This window comes from Cervus elaphus, chromosome 12, assembly GCF_910594005.1.
Source record: "Cervus elaphus chromosome 12, mCerEla1.1, whole genome shotgun sequence".
NCBI lineage: Eukaryota > Metazoa > Chordata > Mammalia > Artiodactyla > Cervidae > Cervus > Cervus elaphus.
The window spans coordinates 12,586,835-12,614,565 of NC_057826.1; the positions used below are offsets into that span (position 1 = coordinate 12,586,835).

The 27,731-nt window shown below is 42.2% G+C and overlaps 1 protein-coding gene across 12 annotated transcripts in view; it reads right to left on the reverse strand.

Moving 5' to 3' along the window:
• The window catches only part of NRXN3 (neurexin 3), a 1,774,776-nt gene that overhangs the window by 890,770 nt on the left and 856,275 nt on the right, over positions 1-27,731 (reverse strand). For all 12 annotated transcript variants that reach the window (XM_043920656.1, XM_043920646.1, XM_043920650.1 and 9 more), the window contains 2 exons: positions 26,878-27,051; positions 6,670-6,789 (listed from right to left, as the gene is read on the reverse strand). In XM_043920656.1, the coding sequence (XP_043776591.1) occupies positions 6,670-6,789; positions 26,878-27,051 (294 nt within the window). The remainder of the gene's footprint in view (positions 1-6,669; positions 6,790-26,877; positions 27,052-27,731) is intronic.

Consider the following 27,731-nt stretch of genomic DNA (forward strand, 5'->3'; position numbering starts at 1 on the left):
TATTCTTACATAATTCACTTGTCTGAGAAGACTTGCCCAGCTGAAACTGTAAGTCCTCTAGTTTAGCAACGAGGGCTGATGCTCTCTGTGGTCATTTCTAATGAGGACTAAGTAGCAGCAAACCTAATGCTAATGTGAGTTTTCACGTCAAACAAACCTGGGTTCAAGAGCTGACGCTGCCAGGTCCTGGGTGGCCCCCGTTTTCCCACTGTTGAAACCAAGACAAGAGGAGTACAGTATTTCTTCGGGAATTTGGGGGTGACTAGGGCTTCCCAGGTGGCTCAGACGGTAACGAATCTGCCTGCAGTGTGGGAGATCCGGCTTTGAACCCTGGGTTGGAAAGATTCCCCTGGAGAAGGTTATGGCTACCCAGTCCAGTACTCTTGCCTGAGAAATGCCAGGGACAGAGGAGCCTGGCAGGCTACAGTCCATGGGGTCACAAAGAGCCAGAAACGACTGACTTGGGATGACTAAAGGGATAACATCTTTAAAGGTCACCGTAGAACATCAGGAATGTAATGAAGAAATGACAAATGACAAATACTATTAGATATACTAAAAGCTATTACCACGCCTGTTTACTAAGTACTGATCACACTCCTTGCTCTGTAACAAAGGAAGCCAAGTGGCTAACTCAATCTCATCGTGCTAGACTTAGAACTGGCATTTAAAGCAGCTTTATTCTAAAGCTGATCAACCCAGTGACTATGCTATGAAGCTTTTTATAATGCAATAAGTTGTATACATTACAAATCAGCCTTTTAAAAATATGGTTTATCATAATTAAATTTACAAGATAAAGGTCTACCAATGGTTCAATGAAATACGATTTGGACCCTATTAGGGTTATTTGTACCCAGGACCCAGCAAGAGATTCAACATACCAAGGGCTTCTTTTCCAATGACCTGGGCACCATTGTGCACATTCTTCTAAAGGAAATTAGGAAATCTAATGGTTTTTATACTTTGAAAATGCATGTTGTGCAATGAGAGCACAAACTTTAACCTGAGTGTTAAGTTTAGCCACACAAATGCTTAGAATAAAGATGGGAAAGAAATCTGGCAATCACAACAGCATTTTCTATAGAGGTAATAGAAGGAGCTGAATCCACATAATAGCGGAATACTGTATTCTGACCTGGTGCCAGAATAGACAGGAATTGAAGGAGAGATTCTCCAGGAGAAAATGACCGTCTCAGAATGGGAGCCCTGAGATCTGGGTGGGAGTGACACCAGCCGAAGGCCCCAAGGAGAATCATCACTCACTCACTCGCTCAGCACGTGCTGACTGCCACGGGCTCTGCGCCGTCCCACAGGGAGACCCAGGGAAGGAGCCAGCCTGTCTCAGACAGCCCACCGCACCCAGACACCCCCTTCAGAACCACACTCTGAAGGCTTAACCACCAAAGGGAGCGAAGGCTTCTTCCAGGTCCCTCGGAGTCCCCTGAAGAAGGGCCAGCCAGGCCCCACCCCTGACCCAGGAGGCTTCCTGAAATTCTTCCAGCTCAAGGAGGGTGTCCTTCCCACACAGCTCCAGCTTTCTCCCAACCAAAGGTTGGGGCTTTGAAAGTCCCCTGCGCTCTGATGGGGACAGGTGTGGGCACACGGGTTTATTCACAGGTAGAATACCTGTGCAAGAGGATGCCATGAGGTGCAGAAGGTTGGGGGGAGGAAAAAACCTGGGAGGAAATAGCCAGAACATTAACAGTGACTGTACTTCATTTCTCTCTGCTCTCTGATTGGCGAAATGCTGCCTTACCTATCCAACCCTAGTTCATACCATATTTGCTTAGGAAGCACATGCATATTTTTCAAGACTCATTTGTGAATGAAAACTTTTCTAAAGGCAGTAGCTCTTCTACATAGAGTCTCAGCCCCAGGGAGAGTTGATCTCCTTCCACTTGATGACTTCTAACTATTTACTGTTCATATTTCTATTAAAGCACTTTCATACATATACTTCCCCCACTAGACTGTAATGTCTTTAAGAATAGGAGGGGTATTATTCATGATCCTATCTGCAAATTAGAAATGTCTGCTGAGTGAATAAATGAATAAATGATAAAATGTGTTCTAAGCAGAAAATAGAGGTCTTGATAGTGAACTTCTCCAATACAGCCTATTTGCTGGACAGGCAAAGCCTGAAAACAGAGGCAAGGAGCAAACACATCACCAAAATCATGGGCATATTGTAGTATGATATCCGTGGAAATTACTGCTATACGTACAACATAGGCTTGTATTAACACAATGCCGGGGTACCTATATGAACTCGAGAGACAGAACTAACACACACACACATCTGTCCCCTTGTTTGTGCACTAAATTATGTGTATATTATTTATTTTTCGGAAGCCTGAATGGGAAATGTGTTTTTAACAGATTTAATCAATACACCCACCTGCATTAAAAAATAAATAAACCCACACAATAAATAAAAAGAAAAAGGCCAATCGATAGCCAACAGTGCTGCTCAACAGCCACTCCAGCAGAAAACTGTCTGAAAAGGTGCTTCACACACCACTGTCTGCACGATCCACAGCTGCTTGCTATCGATTTGTTGCAAGCAAAGGACATCTATTATCACATGTCAGTGTGAACCCGCCACTTCTCCAAGGAGCCCTCAGTGTGTCTCGAGCAACGTCGTACACGTGGCTGGCTGAAGGTGGGCTGAGAACCCACACGCATTCCTTTCTCTTCACCCCACAAAACCATTATAAACACTCAATTTGTAAATCCAAGAACTTGATGTGGGGACCCACGTGACACAGACGGCCCCGTGTTCACTTCTCCGGGGCACAGAAGCAACAGCGAGATTCCAAAATCGCAGACAGCTCGAAAGAGTTGTCACGAACAGGCCGAAAAGTAACGATGGTGGTGAGCATAGATGTGAGGTGTTCAAAGTTGGTGTTTTCAAAAAGCCCTCCCCAATGATCACTTTTTTGCACACGTGTCGGACTGCACGAGTGGAATGGGTTTTGAGAGATACTGTGTGGCGTCATGAAGGAGAGAGGAACCCAACAGCAGGTTGCCAGTGGAAGCGCAATTTCCACTCCACATGGGAAAGGGGTTCTGGATTCTCTTGATGGTGCAAGGGCTGCAAGATACTAGAACTGCCCTGATTCTCAGCCCTGATTTAAAATACCAATAAGAACCCAATATCCAAAAAGAATCTCCTTACCGGGACCTGAAAAGATTCCCTACTTTTTGCTGTTCTTAAAATACAGCCCCTATAACATGTCACCAAGTTGGATGCAGGTGCTGCTCACTCTCGGGGCAATCAGCCCCCTCTGCTTTGAATTTTTTAGAACTGAAGACTTTCTTTGAAGCATGTTACTTGCGTGTCCTTCCAAAGATCTTACTGGGTCCTACGGGAACTCAAAATTGCTTCTGGGATGAGCGTGCCTGCTGTAGTTTCAGAACAGCCTGAAACATCACCTAACAAAACTATGATTTTATCATTATGTGAAATGGTGGATGCCTTAAAACTAGATAAGACAATTAATAAATCAATTACACGCGAGTCTCCAATCAGACGATTTCTCCAATCTCCGTTTTCTACTCTGCGGAGTTGGTGATGGACAGGGAAGCCTGGCATGCTGCAGTCCATGGGGTCACAGAGAGTCAGACACGACTGAGTGACTGAACTGAACTGACCTGACCAGCTTCAGAGAATACATGCTGTTCTCTGACAACCACTTACATCAGTTTTACAGCTGTCTTTATAAGGATGAACCAGAAATTTACCCCACGGCCTCCATCAATCCACCCTGCTTTCACAAAGAATGACAGAATAAAGTTAAAACCACCCAGTCTTGGTCTATTGAAACTAAATGAGACACAGTTTTTAAATGTAAATTCTACTCATGGAGGCCATTTCTATGTGGCAGCACCTTGAAACTGTCAAGCAAATGCCAAATTTAGCAAACAGGCAAGAAATAACAAAAGTTACAAGTGATAGAACCAATGCTAGAAGAAGTGAGCGAGATCTAAAATACAGACATTCCTTTAGAAACATGAAAGTCGTGCCCAGATATAATCAACTTTTCTACATATGATGAACTGAGCATCTTATTTTGGAAAATACCTCAGCCTAGCCATTTCCCTATTGAACAGGTTTCGATTCTTGGATCTGCAATAACTGAGATGTTTTCATTCTATCTGCTATCCTGAGAAACCACTCATGGAAACTTATTCAAACATCTTCCCTGTGAAATGAAAATATCTCCCTGCCATATTAATAAACAAGAAATATCACAGCGATCAGTGATTTCTGGCCTCCAAATGTGAATGAGGGCTCCCAAAGCTGCAGTCCAGCGGATGCCACCACCTCCCAATGGTGATTGCTGAGGAACCAGGGGAATGCAAGAAGCAAGGTGAACAAGGAAACAGGATTGGCCCCAGATAGCTGAGCTGCATAGGAAAGGAATGAATTTAGGGAGCCCAGAGGCTTGCATGTTCCCATACAGAGAACGCTAAATTCCTTAACTTGATACCTGACCTTTGATGTTCAGACTGCCGGCTCCCTTTGTTGCAAACTTATACAACACCCCACTTCCTCTCCTGGTTCCTTGGACCAGCCTTCTCCGAGCTACTGAGATGCTGCCTGGTCCACTCTCCAAGAGGAAAACAGGCAAGAAGACTCTTCTAAGGCTTTGGGCTCAGAAGTCTTTTACAAATCAAAAATTCCACTGCATTGTTTACAGGATAAAATTCAAAATACATTACCCTCAGCCTGGATGTCTTAGAAACATTTTTGAAGGATGAGGACCTATTGCCACAAAAGAAATACTGACCTTTCCCAGGACTGGTCCTGGTACTTCATGACACATTGACAAATTGCTCTGGTCAGATAATGCAACAGTCCTCATTCCAGACCGAGGTACAATCTGGTCTCGACAAAGGCAGAAACAATCATAGAAAACTGGAAAGGATCCTGGTTGATTTTTAGCAGCACACCATGCCTGGCGCAGGTGGCAGAAAGGAACGTGTCAGCGAGAGAAAAATGCATACATACCTTCTGAAGACTGTGTCTATTCACCGCCGTTAGAGAACTTACCTTTCTGCCTTTCCTGCGTGCAGTCTCTTCCTGATCACATTCTACAGAAAGTGGTATGTATGTTTGTGTGATATGGAATAAACTTGTGAGGATAAAGAAGCATTGTGCTACCACTTAGGAAAAATTGGAGGAAAAATGCAGACAAATTGGAGGAAAAAGAAAGAGCATACAGCACAATTCCTCAGGGACCCTGGATGGGTCCATCACTACCTGTTTCGGAGTGGAACAGTATTTCCAAGTCAAAACATGAAAACAGGACTTTCAATAATACCAAGTAATTGGAGAGAGCCATCTAATGCCAAAACTTTCTGCAAAGAATGTGTTCTTTGAATTATAAATACAGAGACAAATGCTTACATCTAGATCAACGAGTTTCAAAGAATTTTCTTTCTACATATCCAGATTCCCCACTTATTTTTCCTTAGTGTATCTTAAGTGACTGACAGAATACACAAAGAAAAACGGCTACTAAAAAAATAAAGAAACCAGGATGAGAGATTACTACAGACTTGATAAAAGTTGAGGTGTAAGGAATCAAGGAAAATCAAATAAACACGCTAGAGATAGCACTGTAATTGGCACCCGGTCCCACCTGCACAAACTGTAATATAACTTTAGTATTTGTTCATATCACATTATGCATCTTTTTTATAAAACCAATTAATGGCACCTATGAGTTCAGATTATAAAAATAAACTCCTACCATGAAGGCTGCCTTTAGAAAATCAGAAGGTCAGCAGGACCTACTAAATCAGAGCTTTTCAACAAATTTCTTTGCAATAGGGATGCAGAAATTTCCAGTGTTTGCTCATCAGTGGCCAGATTAGAAGGAAGTAGAGATACCTGTTATAGATTCCCACAGAACTTGAGTATTAATATTTCCACCACCAGTGCTAGAATTGCCTTTATGAAATCAGTCTTCTCCTAGAATGAAAACAGCTAATGCACCTGAAGCTTCACTCGTGGACAAAAATAACAACTGGCTGTCTTCCAATATGAAGCAAACACACAGATACATACATATAAACATACTGACAAAATAGAAATGTATATATAAACAGAATGACTATGTACATATAAACTAAATAGATACCAATACATTTATCCAGAAGGAATCTCTGCCTACATTTGAAAGACCCTTAGGAATGTGTTAAACATTTCTAGTTGGAAAAAAAATAATAAAGTCTTAATGTCTTCTTCATTTGGAAGGCCTAAGAAATTCCCTAAACTCAGACTTTCTGAGAAAATAGCTGTATTCCTTAAATATCCTCTACATTATGTTACTGAGAGAGTCTCAAAACTGTTACCCAGATGATTTAATTAATGGAAAACTGAACTCCTTAGAACAAAAATATTGTCTTAATTGTTTTGTCAAAGGTAATCTAAAGAAAAATAGGGAGGACGTATGGATAAACATCTGGTATGGTTGAACAAGAAATGTCTCTTTGCTCTTCCACAAGAAAATTAGCTTTTTATTTTCCAAGTTTCTAGATGAGCAAACTGCTTATGAATTGTTCAGAAGAGTCCTTCTTTTACCTAATGTTCCTTAAGATTTGTCCAAACCTCTGAACTCTTTGAAAATATCCCAAGTATGAAAAGGCTGTACTCACGATCATTGCACTGGTTTCCAGAATAGGAGGTCATGGAACAGTCACAGGTGAAACCTTCCCACTGCTGCATACAGACCCCCTGGTTGGCACATGAATCCTCCTGGCAGGTGGTGCTTGGTCCTAGTAATTCAGAAGAGCAGGAAAGAAGAAAAAAGGAGAGAGATTTGTTCAAACTTATCAAATTCAAAGCCATCACCTGAATTTACTCAAACCCCAAAACATTCAAAGACACCACTGCCAAAAATATCAGTTCTATATCATGCAAGAAAAAAGTCACTGTGTATTTACAAAAGAGGACAGAAACACACACTTAGCACAAAGTATCAACAGGGACACACAGAAGGGAGAGGGCTAAACACAGTTCTCTTTCTGGCAGACTCTGCAAAAGAGCTTCGTCTCTACCATTCAACTGGAAAGATACTTCGTTCGGAGCATGGTCTTTCTACGTGGAGAATGCTAAAGCAGAAAGATGCACTCCCATGATTCTTGTGAATTAAGGCACGAAAGTTCTTTACAGTCTACCCCGTGACGCTCGGAAGATGTTTGATGAGAATGAAGAGGAGGAGGAGGAGGATATAGCAGCCAACATACATGGATGATTTGGGGGTGATACGCACTGGATGATAAGCACTTTGTCTACATTATCTCACAAAGCTTGCCAGTGACCCTCAAATGTAAGTAATGGTGATTACCTCCATACCACAGATTTCAAAAGCTAAGCTCACGGAAGTAAAAGAGTTTAGCCAAGGTCACACATTTGATAATTAAAGGATCCTGATGTTCAATTTAGGTAAATTAACTCTGAGACTAACCAGCTCTTACGTTCTTAGAGCATAGTTTCAGACCAGCTTCACCTAGGAAGTTGTTGGGCTGTGCGGAGTCACTCAGTCGTGTCCGACTCTTTGCAACCCCATGGACTGTTTGGAGGAACGCAAGTTATTGGGCCCCAGCCCTGACCTACTGAATTAGAAACTTAGCGTGGAGGAAGTGGCAGAAAACTGTGTTTGCACAAGCTTCTAGGATTTGAGGGTGCAAAGCTCTTTAAGAGAAGCGAATGGCAACCCACTCCAGTATTATTGCCTGGAGAATTCTACGGACAGAGGAGCCTGGTGGGCTACAGTCCATGGGGTTGCAAAGAGTTGGACACAACTGAGCGACTAACAATTGCACTTGCTTGCTAGGATTTTAGGATGGAAACTAAAGTTTGAGAACCAGCACACTGCATCACACTGCTGCTATAGGTTAATAGAAGAATGTATACGGACTGCGTGTATCATCATAGGGTGTATCTGAGGTATAGGAATAAAATATTAGAAATTGTGTTCATTTTAAGTATACTTAACATGAGGACAGTCTCAAAACTTTTCATAGATACGAGTGAGCAACAGAAAAAGTTTGGTAATCTCTGCCTTACAGATTACCATTTCTCTCAGGTCATCCCAGGCCCTCTCTTTAATCATTCTCTCTCTTTCACTTCTATCTTCTGCCCTTACCTTGGGGTTACAGATGAACCTACACCTTTGGAATTATCTAAGCTAAGAGGAAGGTGGTTCAGATAGTAAAGAATCGGCCTGCCATGCAGGAGACCAGAGTTTGATCCCTGGGTCGGAAGATCCCCTGGAGAAGGGCCTGGCAACCCACTCCAGTATTCTGCCTGGAGAATTCCAAGGACAGAGGGGCGTGGTGGGCTACAGTGCGTGGAGTCACAAAGAGTCAGACACGACTGAGTGACAAACACTTTCACTGTCTTTCAACAGGGAATACCTTACTATTCAGGATATCCATGAGTTTTCCAGAAAGTCACGACAAGGGAGGTGAGCCCATTGACTCATCAAATGCATTAGTCAGGATCTGATGCAAAAATTCACTTGACCCAGTAAAAATATATCCACTGCGGTAAATGCATATTCACAATTTCCTGGCACAGAATATTGAAATGTAAACATATCGGGTCCAAGGATGCATGTTCAAAAGAGACGCATGACTACAGAGGGTTTGTCTTCTGGGTGGCAAGACTTTTTGTATTTATCCGTGAAGAATGGACGCAGTACAGACCATCACTCCTAACACAAAGCTATTAAGATATGACATAAGAAAGTTCACGACAATTACTAGCACCGGGAGAGCAGCATGGCTGCTGGGTTTCTGCAGCTCTTAAATGCCATGTGGTTCCCCCATGCAGAGATGAAAGGGGCTTCATGGTCATGTTCTCAGTGGGTCTCCAACTTGAGCATTGTGTAGACAAGGCTCATTAACAATAGCAAATCAGGACGGCTTCTTTCAAAGGACAAAAGCTTCTGAGAAGTCCACAGGGCTCCCTGACCAAACAGCTCTCACCAGACAATGGGCTAGTAATTCAATTGTGCTCAAGAATCAGAAACACATGGAAAGCTTTCCCTTGAAAGACAGCAGACCTGCAAAAACTTTAGGAAAACAATAATCCTTTGCAGGTTCATTGAGTCTGAAGACAAAAGTTTTCCCATGCCTCTCTCTTTCCCTTTAGCCAAATTTTAGCCATTTTCCAAGGACCAGCTAAAATGACTCTGGGGTACTGAATATTCCCAAGTAACTTTAGACAACAATTCTCCCATTTCTTAGTGGCCATGGCAGGTATCATGTACATCACTAACATTTATATATGACAATATTTAACATTTTATTGCACATGGCACTGTACCCACTTACACAATCCTCTAATTCTTTCACATTTTTTACTAGTTGTCCCCAAAAGCTGGAATGCTACCTACAGTTAGAAAGCATGTTCTATGCTTTTGGTTATGTCCTTGCTGCACCAAGTGTGGTGTGCCTGATGCAGAGAATATGTTTCAGTAAATGTGGAACTGATCTGATCCCCGGATTCACCACTGTCTCATACTTCCAAAACTGGAATATGCAGGAATGCAGCTCTGCAAAGGGATACAACAGTCCTATTTGTCAAAGGTCGGTCAGGAATTCCATACAGAGGGAATTACAGGCCATTTCCAAATTACACAAGAATGTGCTCTGCATGCATCAGGTGAAAGTGAAAGTCGCTTAGTTGTGTCTGACTCTTTGCAACCCTTTGGACTATAGTCCATGGAATTCTCCAGGCCAGAATACTGGAGTTGGTAGCCTTTCCCTTCTCCAGGGGATCTTCCCAACCCAGGAATTGAACCAGGGTCTCCTGCATTGCAGGTGGATTCTTTACCAGCTGATGCATTAAGGGGCGAGTGCTATTCAGAATCGGATAATCCTCAAAGACTGACTGCATGGTAATCCTCTCAAGAACGAGGGAGGTTTCAGGGTTTCAGCAAGCACCAGAAGGATCCGCAATGACTTGTTCGCCTAAGTCTAAGCCCTGCTTTCGTTCCAGGGTGAGACCCCAGGGCCCCTGCCTCCTCCTCCAGCCTCCTTTGCTACTGTCCACCCGCACACACCAAGCTCTCCTCCTTCCGATTTCTCACCACAAATGATGCTCAGCGTGTGGGCGCCTAGTCAGCTGCCCCTGCATCCCCTGGGGGCTTGTGAGAAATGCTTGTTTTTCAGACCCCACCTAGACCTACTGATTGGAGGCAGGGCTCAGGAATCAGAGGCAGGACTAGTCCTCTGGGTCGTTTTCAGGCTGCTCAGTTTAGGACCACACAGCAGCCCCCCACCCAAAACCCCACCCTACCCCCTACCCCTTGCCCTGAACACTTCAAGACCACCCCTACCTTCAGGCTCTCTGCTGTTAATCAAACCACAGATTGAAATGTCCTTTCTATAGAATTTCAAATAACTGACATTTCATTCTTTAAGTTGCAGCTCAAAATGGGCTTTCTTTAGACTCTACTTGAGGAAGTCCCCATCAGTATTTCATTTACTTTCCAGCCTGTTTCCCTCTTTATTTAACTCACAACAACAACATGGACTGTAATAAATTATTTAATAAGTGCTTTCCTGTCTATCTCATCCTAGTGGAATGAGTCCCTTGAAGGCAGACACCTTGCTTGTCTTGCTCAGTTTTTATTTCTCCAATTTCTGATAAAGTATTTGGCATAAAAATAAGGGCTCAAAAATATTACTGAATGAAAAAGAACAAGAGAATCAAAAAATAAAGGGTTAAAATTCTTTCGTGACTTAAAGCCATGTGGTTTTCCTAACCAATAATTTATCCACAGAACTTACCAATAACAACTCATATAAGTAATTTTCTACTTGGAACCAAACGTTTTGGGGGTAGTGGTGGCAGTGGTGGTGGTGTTTAATTGACCACATTTCCTCCTCTAATTTAACTATTAGACTCATTCAATCTCACCAGATGTTGGGACAGACTCTTGGGTTGCCAGTGCCCAGGAAAAGTATGCAGTAATTGTGTTGAATGAGTGTGAGCTAAGACTAGACCGTACAATACTTTCTGAATAGCAATATAAGCTCCTTTTATTTCAAACTCATTATGTACATCCTTTACTGAATAGACTATATCTTATATGTGTATCTGTTTTCCATATTCTGACAGTGTCTTCCAAATTGAGCTACAGAAAGAGAGAGAAGAAAGAAAGACAGAAGGAAAGAAAGAAATGTTGGAGAAATGGATAAAAATGCTCTGGAAAAAAGGAAAAGAAAAAACTTTAACAATGCTTCCAATTGCACATCCACTGAAATAATTCAATCTTATGCAAATCAAAGGATATAACAGTAACCAAGTAAGGCAATTACCCAGCACTTATCATGTGCCAGACAATGTACTCAGCATGGTTCAGATATTTAGTCTTTGTAAACACAGGATAAAGCAATTATAAGTATTAAAGAATCAGAAAAAAAAAAACAAAACAGGAATGATCTTCTCATGGAAGACACCCAGAACTTCAAAAATAAAAGAATTTTTTGACAAATTGGAAGGCAAGGATTTCAGAAAAGTGAATTAAGTCACAGATCAGTTAAGTGGTTTTTGTTTTGTTTTTTGCTAGGTCCCACAGGAAATAAGTAGCAGGATGAGGTCTCAAACCTAGGTGTGCTAACACCACAACTGACCTCTACCGACATGAGTAAACTTGTGGGTGGGTGGGTGGGCATGTTTGTTGCTATTAGATTAGCAAGAGTAACTTAAAGTATTTCTAACCTACAACCAGAGAAAGATAACTTTTTAAGTGTAAGAATGTGGCTGTTTTAACAACGAAAGTTTTCAAATCCTATTTCAATTCAAAATTCAGTTAAAAATAAACAGGACAATCTAGCCTTGTCTAAGTATATGGATAAACATCTGTATCAAATGCATATATTTATAAATATAATAGATCTTCCTAAAGACAATAATCCTATCTAAAACATTCTTCCAAATAAACCTAAAATTTAAGATACAGTAGGATAATACAAACCTTTGGAATTATACATTTAGAAAGTTTTTCAATTATTAACAATAACGTCAAATTGCACTAGGGCTGCAGGGAACCCCTGCATAGGAATGGTGCATTTAATATGTAATCAATGCTCACTAAAATAGTCACATATTCTTCTGAGAAAGTATAGTGACTTTTCTTTGTGTAGTAGGGAAAGTGACAAGGCAACAGAATGCAGGAAAAGACTAAAAAAGTTGTCAATGATGTTAGTAGGTACTTTGGTTTTAACTCCCATCTCTGTTTTTAGTTTACTGAGAAGCATCACATTATGTCTTTGTTCTTTATTTTTTTCAGGTGATAACTCTGACAGCTGCCACAAATTTCTCATCATTCTGCTTGAATCTGGGATTTTCTTTTTAAGAACTGTTCCAGACAGTCATTTCATGCCTGTTATTGCTAAAATCTACCTCTGCTGTAAATGCAAACTGACTCAGTCAACTCCTCTTCACAGTCTAGAAAATCAAAAGCTGACAGACTGCCTTTTATTACTTGCAGGTCCTTGAGACAGAAGTGCGGTTGGAAGCACAGGACACTTGTATCCGAGTGTACTTCTGCTACTGCCAAGGAGGACTTAACCAAACTCATGCCTCAAGCATTCCAATTTAAAATGGGTAAATAACCAGCACTAGCTGGTCTTGGCCATAATGGAAAGGTGGGCTTGGTGATGAGACATCTGGTCTGGTTCCCAAAATCCATTTATTTTAAAGGGCTAAGGCTGGTGGCCCACTAGTGGGCACCAGGAGCGGTTAGTTTAACAATATTCATCATCTGTAATCACCCATCATAAGGCGTCTGCATAGTGTGATTGGCACCTCAGTGTGAAGCGTCGCAAGAGTCGAACACTGTGCCAATCAAAGGATTTGCTGGCCCATATAAAGCACAGCTGCTACTGGAAGGAACCATAGGGAGCTGCCATGGGCTGCCTACAATGATATCTTCCACCTTCAATTTTATTTCCTACTTCTGTAAGTTCATAAACCTTTCCATTTTACAGTTATTAATTTACATTGTTTCACAGAGGAAGGATGACTGAGCGGTAATTGAGTGGGAAGAAAAAACGAAAGAAAGAACAAAGAAAAGGAAGATGACACATAGACTGAATAACACAGGGATTCAAAGGCCACTGGAGATAAAGAATTCATGAGGGCCTCTGGGTTTCAACCAATTGCACACTTGTGCATATGTGTGTATGTGTATGTATGAAAGACTCTTAGCAGCTTCCTGAGCAATCTATAGCCTCTACTGTTGAAATAAAAGAACTAAAAGTGTCAAGGCTTCATGAGAGGTATTCTTGACATTCAGTTCAGTTCAGTCCAAAAGTCTGTCTGACTCTTTGCAACCCTGTGGACTGCAGTAAGCCGTGGCCTCCCAGTCCATCACCAAGTCCTGGAGCTTGCTCAGATTCAAATCCATTAAGTCGGTGATGCCACCCAACTATCTCATCCTCTGTCTTCCCCTTCTCCTCCTGCCTTCAATCTTTCCCAGCATCAGGGTCTTTTCAAATGAGTCAGTTCTTCGCATCAGATGGCCAAAGTATTGGAGCTACAGCTTCAGCATCAGTCCTTCCAATGAATATTCAGGACTGATTCCCTTTAGGATTGACTGGTTTGATCTTCTTACAGTCCAAGGGACTAAGAGTCTTCTCCAACATCACAGTTCAAAAGCATCAATTCATTGGCACTAAGCTTTCTCTATGGTCAAACTCTCACATCCATACATGACCACTGGAAAAATCATAGCTTTGACTAGACAGACCTTAGTCAGCAAAGTAATGTCTCTGCTTTTTAATATGCCATCTAGATTGGTCATAGCTTTTCTTCCAAGGAGCAAACACCTTTTCATTTCGTGGCTGCAGTCACCATCTGCAGTGATTTTGGAGTCCAAGAAAATAAAATCTGTCACTGTTTCCATTGTTACCGTATCTATTTGCCATGAAGTGATGGGACCAGATGACATAATCTTTGTTTTTTGAATGTTGAGTTTTAAGCCAACTTTTTCACTCTCCTCTTCCACTTTAATCAAGAGGCTCTGTAGTTCCTCTTCACTTTCTGCCATATGAGTGGTGTCATCTGCATATCTGAGGTTATTGATATTTCACCCGGCAATCTTCATTTCAGATTGTGCTTCATCTAGCCTGGCATTTCACATGGTGTACTCTGCATATAAGTTAAATAAGCAAGATGACACTATGCAGCCTTGACGTACTCCTTTCCCCTCTGGAACCAGTCAGTTCTTCCATGGCTGCTTCTAATTGTTGCTTCTTGACCTGCATACAGATTTCTCAGGAGGCAGGTAAGGTGGTCTGGTATTCCCATCTCCTTAAGAATTTCCCACAATTTGTTGTGATCCACACACAGACTTTAGCGTAGTCAATGAAGCAGAAGTAGATGTTTTTCTGGCATTCTCTTCCTTTTTCTATGAACCAATGGATGTTGGCAGTTTGATCTCTGGTTCCTCTGCCTTTTCTAAATCCAGCTTGAACATCTGGAAGTTCCTGGTTCACATACTGTTTCAACAGCCTAGTTTGGAGAATTTTGAGCATTACTATGCGAGCATGTGAAACGAGTGCAATTGTGCAGTAGTTTGAATATTCGTTGGCATTGCCTTTCTTTGGGATTGGGATGAAAACTAAACTTTTCTGGTCCTGTGGCCACAGCTGAGTTTTCCAAATTTGCTGGCATACTGAGTGTTGCACTTTCACAGCATCATCTTTCAGGATTTGAAATAGCTCAGCTGGAATTCCATCACCTCCACTAGCTTCGTTCATAGTGATGCTTCCTAAGGCCCACTTGACTTTGCATTCCAGGATGTCTGGCTCTAGGTAAGTGATCACACCATCATGGTTATCTGGGCCATTAAGATTTTTTTTTATAGTTCTTCTGTGCATTCCTGTCACCTCTCAATATCTTCTGCTTCTGTTAGGTCCATACCATCTCTGTCATTTATCGAGCCCATCTTTGCATGAAATGTTCCCTTGGTATCTCTGATTTTCTTGAGGAGATCTCTAGTCTTTCCCATTCTATTGTTTTCCTCTATTTCTTTGCATTGATCACTTAAGAGGGCTTTCTTATCTCTCCTTTCTATTTTTTGGAACTCTGCATTCAGATAGGTATATCTTTCCTTTTCTCCTTTGCCTTTCACTTCTTTTCTCAGCTTTTTGTAAGGCCTTATCAGAAAACCAATTTGCCTTTTTGCATTTCTTTTTCTTGGGGATGGTTTTGATCACCACCTTCTGGGCAATAATGAACTTCTATTCATAGTTCATCAGGCACTCTGTCTATCAGATCTAGTCCCTTGAATCTATTTGTCACTTCCACTGTATAATCGTAAGGGATTTGATTTAGATCATACCTGACCTAGTGGTTTTCCCTAGTGTTTTTCCCTACGTCCTTCAATTTAAGTCAGAATTTGGCAATTCATGATCTGAGACAGGTCAACTCCCGGTCTTGTTTTTGCTGACTGTATAGAGTTTCTCCATCTTTGGCTGCAAAGAATATAATCAATCTGATTTTAGTATTGACCATCTGGTGATGCCCATGTGTAGAGTCATCTCTTGTGTTGTTGGAAGAAGGTGATTTTTATGACCAGTGTGTTCTCTTGGAAAAACTCTGTTAGCCTTTGCCCTGCTTCATTTTGTACTCCAAGGCCAAATTTGCCTGTTACTCCAGGTATCTCTTAATTTCCTACTTCTGCATCCCAGTCCCCTGTGATAAAAAGGACATCCTTTTTTGTGTGAGCTTTAGGTCTTGCAGGTCATCATAGAGCCATTCAATTTCCTCTTCTTTGGCATTAGTGGTTGGGGCACAGACTTGCATTTCTGTGATATTGAATGTTTTGCCTTGGAAACGAACAGAGATCATTCTGGCATTTTGAGATTATACCCAAGTACTGCATTTCAGACTCTTTTGTTGATTATGAGGGCTACTCCATTTCTTCTAAGGAATTCTTGCCCACAGTAGTAGATATAACAGTCATCTGAATTAAATTTGCCCATTCCGGTTCATTTTAGTTCACTGATTCCTAAAATGTCGATGTTCACTCTTGCCATTTCCTGTTTGACCACTTCCAATTTACTTTGATTCTTGGACCTAACATTCCAGATTCCTATGCAATATTGTTTTTTTATAGCACCAGACTTTACTTGCATCACCAGTCACATCCACCCCTGGGCATTGTTTTTGCTTTGGCACAGCCTCTTCACTCTTTCTGAAGCTATTTTTCTACTCTTCTCCAGTAGCATACTGGGCACCTCATGACCTGGAGAGTTCATCTTTCACTGTCATATCTTTTTGCCTTCTCATACTGTCCATGGGGTTCTCAAGGCAAGAATACTGAAATGGTTTTCCATTCCCTTCTCCAATGGACCACATTTTGCCAGGACCTTCCATCATGACATTAGGGATAAGGTTATCCTTACTGAGCTGCATGTCTGTCTAGGTCCCTGCAGCTAGGATGCTTCTGTAGCTCTCAAAGTACTTCTATGTTTACAGTGTTGGGTCCTCTTAGCTTTTCCAAAGAGAGTCATTTACAGACAACATACCATTCATCCCTTTTAATTGGCAGAAACTCAGCTCATTTCTATTTAATTTTAAAGTAAGAAAGCAATGATCCTTAAGTGTGCCAAGCATCCCTCTTCATAAAGAAACAGCTGAGAGTGAACGCTCTGGTTCCCATTTCACAGAAGATTAAGCAAAGCCAGAGAAAAGGGTCCTAAATGTTATAAAATTCCATTGCAGAAAGACCTAAGAGCAACTGTGTTCCCAAGATCGCCTCACATTTTTGTCTTGAAGGCTGGACCTATGCCTTAGCTTACGATCAGGAAGGTCCCCCATCAAGCATGCTCAGGTACTACGGCTCCTTCTCCTCGATCAAGGGTTCAAAACAGTTGGTTAGCACAATGAGTGAAAAGCACCAAGGGTAAAATCCAGCATTTGGGGGACACTGGGACAGTTTCAGTAGCACCCTTGTTCTCCTCAATAACTTCAGCCCTCTCATCACACACTGAGTATAAATAAGCCAAGATGGACAGGGGAATTGGTGGAAACCAAGATGCCCTCATGAGTTCTTTATTTCCAATGGCCTTTGGTTCCCTGCACTGTTAAATATTCAATGACTAGAACTGTAAGAAAAAAAAAAAAGAAAACCCGATCTGTAACATTTCTGTAAAGCTGATTTTTATAGCATAAACTACTTCCTCTACAGCCAATCTCAAGGTATTTATAATACGTCTTACATGATATGGATCAACTGGCAAAATTCCTGAAAATCCCTGTGCTGATGTCAGCTCCAGCACACCACTTCCCTCAATGGCCAATAAGCAACACAGAACAGTTACACTTGGCGAGTAAAGCGATTTACCCACAGGACACTTGCAGACAACGCAGAGGTCACGGGCATGGGGTGTGTGTAAAGACGAGAGGATGGTATTGTCATGAAACCAAGAATTCTTCCTCAACCCACCCTATTTTCAGAGGGTGTCTGGGTAATAAAGGTCCAGTGATTAGATCAGATCACTCCTTCTTTTTAACAACCATGAACGGGTCCTCAAAAGTCAACGTTGCCTCAGAAAATACTAACTGGGGCCCCATTTTTCTGCCTTTCCTTCTTTTCTCAGCACTGATGGAGCAACTTGTTGGAGTAGTCGAGGGTAGTTTTTAAAAGAGAGAGAAGGGATTTCAAAGGTCAGGCTCGATGACAGAGAAGACTAGTTTAAATTGCTTTAATGAACACTGCACCAGCATCATCCGGAACTTAGTGACCTAGGATTGCCATGAAAACCAGCTACCATAAATCCAGCTGGAGGACTCTCTTGGATACTCTCTGGTCATCTCTACACTGTTTCTGCCTTGGAAATACGCAAATCTGGACTCACACCCCATAGCATGGTATGGGAAAGGCCATAAGCTTTAAAATCCAGCTTTATGACTTACCAGCAATGTGCAATTGAGCCAGCTACCTAAATTCTCTGAGCCCCAGTTTCCCCGTTTGTATAAAGGAGATAGAAATTGCTTCTACCTCACATAGTGTAAGGATTGAATTAGACAACATATGCAAAGCCTATAAAGTCATCCTTGACCTGGGGTTAAAAACATCTACTATGCAAGGTCATTATCATTATAGAGACACAGTATAGAAAGTCCTTAGCACGTGCCTGCACAGAGGAGACCCTCAATAATGGGTATTATCAGTTCTGTTGAAAAAGAAAATCAAGCTCTCTCTACCCATTTTAGTTGGGTAAATCAATCAGGAGTGCAGAAATGAGACACACTCAGGTAGCAAGCCATAGTTACAGTTCTTTTGTGAAAAACCTCTGTCATGCAATGTTGAGAGACAAGAGACAGAAACCATTGTAGGAAGTTCCATGTAATTCCTATCTTTCTTATTGTTGCCCATAATGCAAACCATTTTTGAGGACCTGATTTCTATTAAGTCAAACACTGTACCACATAAAATACAATAGAGAAAGTAATGCAGCTCTTAGCTTTGAAGAAAATGAAGTGAAGAACCATATTCCGTGCAGTAAGGAAAGTTGGAGGATTAGCCACTAGAAGTATTTAGCTGATGTCAACTCTTATAGAATGACCTGAAGGAATGTTTAGGTTTTCAAGGTATCCAAACCAGAAACATTTATTGACTTACTCAAGACACACAGCACTTGGAACCAAATCTGATCAATCCTTGGCCCCTCCCACCCACCTGCCCATCAACTGGGCAGAGGGATAATTTACATTCCAAAAAGAAGCTATTCATCTCCAGAAACAGAAGTTGCTAAGAGGACAATGTGATGGAAAGCGGGGAAAGGATATTCTGATTAATCACCTAACCCAATAAAGAGCTATTCCTTTATTTCTGATGATTATGGCTCATCTGTCCCACTCCCAACAGACCAAACTTAATACTGTTTTTATAGTTGAGCAGCTTCTTTCTACGGATAAGCTTTTAGGAATCTTTTCTGCTCTAGGAATACCCCTCTTGCAAATAAAAAGGAATCAGAAAATTACTCCTGAAAAGCTAATAGACATTGTTATTCTTTTCAAAGGACCTTGAAGTTCAAGGGACTGTACCTATCCGTGAGGCAGCACCTCCCAGGGGTCTCAAGGGAACTCTTACTCCCTCTTAAACTGGAGGGGTCTGACCTGAACCAGGGCCATCCATCAAGTTCCTCCTTGACACTTTTGGTCACGATGTGTAAATGCATCTGCTGTGAAACACAGCAACACTTGGGTAGGAAGGGAATACACAGGAGAGAAAGTTCATTTTCTTCCTCATTCAGCAAAGGTTTCATCCCAGAAAGACACATACTTGTCTTCTTAGCCCACACGAGTACCAGGGTCAGTTTCACAGCTCTTCCCTTTGTCTTGGAAGATGCTACTTCCCTCCGAACCACTCTCTGCTTCTACTTCCTGTCCTCCTCATCCATCTTGCACCTGGGTGTGAGAGTGAACTTGAAAAGATGAAACTCTGACCCGAGTCTCTGTCCTCCTTAAAGCATCCTCAGAGTCAGGTCCAATCCCTTACACAAAAGGTCTGACGTCACCTGTCTCCATCCTACTGGGCCTGCTTCATCCACAGTCACATCCGCACCTGCCCATTATTTCAGCCAAATGGAGCTTCTGGTAGGTGCTCAAACTGGCCAGGCTCTTAAGTGAGCTTCCACCTCTCATCCACCTAAAACATGTCCTCCTTCAGACTCAGTTCCAACTCTGCCTGAGCACCCACCGTGACCCCAGGCAGCATAGCAGCCCTTCTCCAAGACCACAGAGCCGGCTTCACGCTCACTCTAGCACAGGGGTTTTCACTCTGTGGTGTAGCTATTGGCTGATCTCCTACAGGTCTATTTCATGTCACTGGAGAAGAATGAATAAAATGAATGAATAAACAAACAAATAAACAAATATTTAAAAAACCCACCCCAACAACACAAGGACAAGAGGATTCAAGCTGCTGATCTGTCCAGACTCATGCCACTTCCTAGATCCACCATTATATTTCCTTCTGAATATGATTTGCCTTTACTTTTTAGACTCATTTTTAACCTCCTCTCCTTGTCAAATGTCTTTACTGTCCTTCACAATTAGGGTAGTTAGTACTATCTGTGGCCACAGGCTGTGGCTGAAAAGGCGAGTATGAGTAATGGCCCATACCCCAATGTCAGGAAAACAGAAAGGACAGGTATTTGCATCCTAAAAGGTCTTTTGCCATAATATCCAGAAAGAGTAAGATGACTCAAAATAATTACAAAGAATAATAGTCTCCTGCCACAAAGAGACTGGTGAGTCATCACAAGAATGGAAGAGAATTTGGTCAATGGAGTAGTAACATAAAAACCATACTGATGACTAGACTGCTTCTATGGATGAGCAAATTAGGACACTCTAAACTATTATGTCCCCAAATACATATCTACACTTTGGTCAACAACTTATTGTACGGCATAGACATGAACTATGATTCCTATAAACCATTTCTCCTTTGAATGGGAACTTTCAGATTGTTTTGCTACATATGAAGTCCCCATGTAAATTTCTGGGAATTCAAAATCCACATAGTTCTTACCATGAAAAACCATAAAGTCTAGGGGGATATGCAGCTGTCTAGTTTTATCTAAAAATATCTGGTCACAAGAAGCTCTGACAACCTTGCATCGTCTCTCTTCTAGATCAAATCCTGCCCACTTTTATCTCCCTTTCATTTACAGAGTAACACGGAGTAGACCTAGTTGAAAAACTGAATAGAATGTCTAAAAACAACAGTTTTTCATATTACTGAAAGGGTCATACATATATGAAATGGAAAGCTACTGTACAGCTACCTAGGACTTCAAAGTACTAACCCAGTGCGTGCTCTTTTCATCAATTTTATGACACATTAGCATATTGGTGAATCTGCTGAGATGAAGAAGAAAGAGTGAGAGTAAAATGGCTAAGAGAGACTTCTAGTTGGCATCCACCCAAGGGAGAGACACTTGTGCTGGTTATCGACATGATATTTAACAACTCATTGCAAAGTAAATGATCTTTTGAGTGAAAAGCAATTTTTTTTTTTTTTTTTTTTGCTGCCCTGGGTCTTTGCTGCTGTGCTAGGCTTGCTCTAGTTGTGGCAAGCAGGGGCTACTCTTCACTGTGGTGCATGGGCTTCGGATCGACTTAGCTTTTCTTTTTGTGGAGCACAGGTTATAGGGCTGCAAAGAGATCCAACCAGTCCATCCTAAAGGAAATCAGTCCTGGGAAGATCACTGGAAGATCTTTGGATCTGAAGAGATCATTGGAAGGACTGATGCTGAAGCTCAAACTCCAATGCTTTAGCCACCTGATGCGAAGGGCTGACTCATTTGAAAAGACCCTGATGCTGGGGAAGATTGAGGGCAGGAGGAGAAGGGGACGACAGAGGGTGAGATGGTTGGATGGCATCACTGACTCAATCGACATGGGTTTGGGTTAACTCTGGGAGTTGGTGATGGACAGGGAGGCCTGGTGTGCTGTGGTTCATGGGGTCGCGAAGAGTCAGACATGACTGAGCGACTGAACTGAACTGGTTATAGGGCGCAGCCTTCAGCAGTTGTGGCCCTTGGGCTCGGTAATTGCCACTCAGAGGCTCTAGGGCGCTGGCTCATGAGGTGTGGCACATGGTCTTGGTCGCTCCGCAGCATGTGGGATGTTCCTGGGCCAGGGCTGGAACCCATGTCTCCTGCACTGGCAGATGAATTCCTAACCACTAGACCACCAGGGAAGCCCCAAAAGTATTATTTTAAAGCTACCTCCATCTACCTAACGCTAACAATCGGTGCTGATTGTGAATTCACATGAGCCATCTCAGGCTCAATTCCCCCACCCTTCTTAACTCTCAGCTGAAAGATACCTAAAATGCTGGGTCTTGTCTGGCTGTTCTACATCAAAGTTCTGCCACGACAGGACAGGTGAACCATTACAGACTTTGAAAAGTGCCTCTTTGAATGGTAGGAGAAGCAGCTTCTGCAATAGATATTCACTGATATCTAACATGCAGGAATTTTCAAGGGGATTCAGCATAAAACCGATAGATCGATAAACCTCGTCCCCCCCCCACCCCAAGAGTACTTTTTTCTTCTATAGAATCACAAACAGGAAATTAAAGTGCTCCATCAAAATCCCCAATAGGGGACATAAATCTCTAGAATGTTTTAATGACATTAGTATCTCCTGAATGCCTAAAAGATGTCTTTAAAATGAGTTAAGAGAAAAAGGTATTCTCTTTCATAAGTTCCAAGCACTCAAAAGTTCTGCTCTGAGAAATGACCTCCCTGACCCAGAAAATAATAAATGAAGAACACAAGTGGGCTTTCATTCTCTTTTTCCAAGTGCTGTCTTCTGTCTGGAATGAGTAAATGAAAAGGGGCCTACCCGCTCCATGACAACTACTTGGAGAGGCACTTCCAGGAATGGATTAATATGTCTGTGGGTCACCACCTCATAGGGTGCTGTCAAACCTCTTTGATCTCCCCCAAATGGAAGCATATTCACATCCCCAAGATTCCTCGCGCGTGCGGTTCTTTTCCACGCAGCAATCCGGGTTCTATGCCACTGCCTGTAAAGAGCGCAGGGATCAGCCCCCTCCCCACGACCACCGCTGCCCAAGAGGTGTGACAGCTTGAAGGCCTCTAGAGAAAAGATCCCAAGGGTGACACAGGACTTCTTTCAATCCAAAGCAGTAAAGGCAACAAGAACCTTCTCTACCTTGCAGGTCAGCTTTGGTCAATGCAACTTTGTTAGCAAAAGAACAGAAGAGGCGAAAACAATAACCAGAGGTTAGTAAGAGGTCGAGTAAACGGGGGATCACATTACAGAAATGAACACACAATTGGCATAACCAACATCACTCGGACAGACACTTGAGATGCTCCACGGGTTTCTCCAGACACAGCACGGACAGGGAACGCACAGACCAGGTGGAGCAGGCCTCGGTCATCAGAGCCACGACAGCAGAGCAGGGGCGGGGGAGACGCTGGACGGGACGCAGTGCAAGCAGGGGTACGGAAGCCTTCCCACAGACACAGCCAACAGGCAGATGGTCCAGAAAAGTGATTTCCCATCGGTCAGGATAAACATCAAGAAACAGGGGGTGGACGTGGCCAGACTGAAAGACACGTGTGCACAACCAGACGGAGCCCACAAAAACAATTCTGCACATGGAGGAGCTGAGCATGGAAGAGTCGCCGGGGAGCGCCCCTTGTGACCTCCTGAAAATGCCACCAAGGAAACTGGCACCAGAATCGGGCCTTGCTATGAAGGTGATCTGGGGACACCCACCATTTCAACTGGCTTAATTTATTAAAAAATGGAGCCAAACCCAAAAGGCGGTGGGCAGAACAGCACCCAACCCAATGCCCTTTTTATTTATTTATGCCAGTCTCCAAATGAAGCACGTGCGTTTCTCTCAGATGTTTACCATCTGCAAGTGTGGGATCGAATTTCTAGCCAATACATGGCTTGGTTTCTGCAGCAAAGCTGGCCTCAAGACAGAAAGAGATATCTACTAGCCAAGTATTGAATCAGACAATATTAAAATCCCTAGCTCAAACTGAAAGGCTGCAGGTCACAGTTAGATGTTGGCTAAGCTGTCCAGAAATCACACTCAACTTTTAAATTATGCACTCCACATATATTAGAAACATAAAATAAAAATCTAATTCATGATTTTTTTTTCTCTCTTATTATAAACAATTGAGTGCCAAAGAGTAGTGGATTGATGAATCTTTTAAAGTAATTTTGGACTCTTTGGGGTTAGATATGATAGGGAAAGTAATACAACTACTACCTAGGGATCTTGAAGGGTTATTACGAATGACTTTGACAAGAACACACACTACATCCTAGCCTGTGTATCCCAGCTATATAAGAATAAAACACATCCACCATCTTGGTGAGATTCAGGTTTTAGTTCTTTAGTAATGAATCCTTATCCCCTACCTGTTTCCTATTCTAGGCAAAGAAATGATAGATCAAGAAATGTGTTCTGTTTCCTGTGACTCTGCCTAGTTGCCAAAGGGCCTTCTTGAGGGTCCCGTACTATGTACAGAGATTCAGGGTGAGAATGGTTCTTTTTTTGGAGTCTGTCCAAGATTTTGTGCCCTTCATTTCACTCCCCATCATCTTCCACAGTTTTAAAAAGCTCCTGGGATCTCTGACAAGGTCTTATTCACAATAGTGCAAACTTCCAATGACAGTAATTTATGGCTTAACCCACTTTTGGGCCATTTTTCCTGGCCCCTTACACTAATTATCTCAGTCATCTGTGTACAATAAACAAGGGCTTTCTTCCCCCAGCACTCATCCTCCACTTCCCGCCACCCAGCGGGGCGCTCATAATGCGCCATGGGTAACCGTCATAATTATCTCCATGGCAATAGAGTGCAGGGTTATTAGGCCCATAGGACTCGCCATAGATGTGGATGATAGAGCCATCAAGCCACAATGTTCAGCTTTGAACAATCACGCATACTCAGAGGAAGGTCAGAACCCCTCATAATGCTTGTGATGAGTCATGCCAAACTGCACCTAGAGCTGTAGGTAGGGACAGGAACATTTTCTCCAATCAGATGGGCAATTTCTTTTCCCTAATGTTCCCACAATTTCCCCCAAAGCTCTCTTACGTGGGGTCCATTCCACCTTTGCACTATATATTTTAATCCATTTTTATAAAGGTTGGTTTAGACTTTCTTTTAATCCAATGCTACAGCTTTACCTCCTCATACCCCAATTTTTATACTCTATAGAACCATGCCTCCAATACAGTAGCCATGGATGCAAATGGCTACTGAGCACCTTAAGGGTGTGTGGTCTGCACTGGGTGTGCTGCAAGTACAAAATACACGTTTGATTTCGAAGGTTCAATATGAAACTTAAAACGTCTTCCTAAAAATGTTAAATTGATTACATGCTGAAAAGATAATATTTTGGATATTCTCGAATAAGTTAAACTGTAAAATTAAACTTTACCTGTTACTTTTAAACTTTTTTAAATGTAGCTACCCAGAAATTTAAAATTACATATGTGACTCACATTATATTTCTATCAGGCAATGTTGCTACGGAGTTAAATGGATGATTTCTGTTAACTTCTAAATCTGCAGAACTGATGGCATGATAAAAATATTTAACATGTGAAGAGTGCCTTGTGCTTCTGAACATGTGCTTTTATATTATGATTTGACTTGATATGATTAATCATTCCAGAAAAACTGGCATTCCTGTCATTCCACAGTCTCCTAAACTAAGATACTCAATTCCCAAATAGGGCACCTATTTCAGGATTTCCCTTAATACCCAAAGGAACTAAGAGCAGGCCAATAGGACAAAAACTCTTGAGTGAAATTGTGCATTTTCAGGAGAAGAAGGCAAAGTGGCTACTTTAAATGGTTGGTGATACCCAACTTCCTGTCTGCCCATACACACACACTGTATTTGGCCAACAGAATTTAAGAAATATTTCTGGCTAAAAGAAAACTGGAACAGTTATAGGGACAATAAGCCTTATTATTAGTGCAAAATGGTAATGAGAAACTGACTCTTAGGTGAAGGGAAACGATTTTCATACTACAGATCAGTCTGGGAAGTTGATCAGAAGCTTTTTATGAAAGGGTGCTTTCAGATGGCAAGTGAAGGATTGAAGCTGATGAAAAACAGGAGTGATAAATGAAGCTGAACAGTTAGGAGATGAATGAACAGGTTTGATGTGGTAAATTAATGAGGGATACAAGAAAACACAATATATGGCACAAAAGACCATGTCGCTCAACCAGGCAAAAGAAAACACGGGCCCTGGTGACTGGTCGGATCATCCTCTTGGACTCTCAAGTTAGATTTGAGTCACCTTTTCAACCTACGCAAGGAGACTGGAGAAGGCTGAGAATGTCTGCTGTCCCCTGCTGGTTTAAATGAGATGAATTTTATTGCAAAGAACTTATTGGACTCAGAAGACCTATAAAATTCAGTTAATATCTCAAGAGACTGTGCATTACCTACAGAAATAGGCCGAGCATGGTTTGTTGTGCTGCATGGGTGGGCATACAATGCCATTAAATGTCTCACATGAGGTAAGATTTACATGAGATAAGATTTGTAAATAATAATCCTACCACTTATTGAGTACTTACTATGTATGTGCCAGGCATTCTACATTTAACTCTGACTTACATATATTACCTTCCAAGACACGTTTTATTGTCCCATCCTAGAGATGAGGAGACATAGTTCAGAAAGGTTAATTAATTTGCCACAAGCCACACAGCCGACAGGAACTACTACCTGGACCTAAAGCCAGATCTTTACAGCATCAAAGCCCATGCTGTTCCACTCCACCACACTAAGGAACTGCCTAAGGATGCCTGACACCTAGTAAGTACTCAATAACTGTTACTTCCCTGCCCCCATCAAGGCATCCTGACACCATTTTCCTCCCTCCTGCTCCATCTGCATTAAATAATGCAGCCACTATCAGTGACATACATTTTATTCACGGTGACACCCATACAGAAGTCCCCGATTTGTGACTCCTCATGTACTAAGATATCAAGTAAAAGTCCCTGATACCTTTTCAGCCATGCTGGAAGCAAAGACACGAGTCAGGAGAAGCCTGACGTCAGTGCCAGGAAAGGTCCTCTATGGCACTGGGACACTGAGCAGACACGGGCCAACATGCATTCCCGGAGCCTGCGGCACATGTCTTGACAGACTCAGCCAGAGACAAGAGGACCCCGATGGTGATGCAGGGTCAGACGGGAAAGGGGATGGAAGGTAAACCGATGAAGGAGCACTGGCAGAGGCAGCAAAGAGGCTTGCAACTGGGCTGCGGCTTAAAAAGACAGAGGTGGTACCTTCACAGCCACGTTCGATCTGCCCACTGCGATGGAGGGCATCGTTGATGAGGTCCGGCAGGCGCCCGTTCAAGTCCACTGATGCCAGGCAGCCCTGGAAGCCATCCCGGGAGGCCACGAGCTTTGGCAGGTTGCTGTACATGCCTTGGGCCAGACCTGCCATGTAGAGGTCACCTGGAAAGGAAAATGGGCAGGAAAAGCAAGTGGGTGAAGGGAGCCGTCTCAACGAAAGCCAAGCCCACTCGCCGTTGCCCAGGTAATGGTAACACAGCTGGTGGAAACAGCATCCACAAAATTATTGACAGGGTTTCTACACTGTATAAAGAAGAAACTTTACATTTCTTGAGTGTCATTCATTTTATACACATCATCTCACACACTGTAATCACCATATCCATTCCACGAGGTAGCTATTGTTTCCATTTTATGATGAAGTAAAGATTAACATTTTCAACAAAACAACCATTTACTGAGTCCTTTTTATGTGCTTGTTACCAATAATATGTTGAGAATTTTACAGACATTATTTCATCAAAACTCCTAACAGCCCATAAATGTAGTAACAATTATTATCCTCATTTTGCCAAAAAAAAAAAAAAAGTATATAGAAGCTGAAAAAGGCTAAGAAATTTTATCAGTCACCGAGGCAGTAAATGATTTAGCTGAGATTCTAAAACCTATATGCCTTTCTCTATATTATGACCTCTCCACATTTTGTAACTCATCACTCAGCTTCCACATGCCCGAGGTTTACAGGGAATACAGAGCATTCCTAAGGAGTGGTCAAAGTAAAAACTGAATAAACTGCATTCTGGTATAATGCAGTGTAGTTAAAACAGGGTATACATGACTAT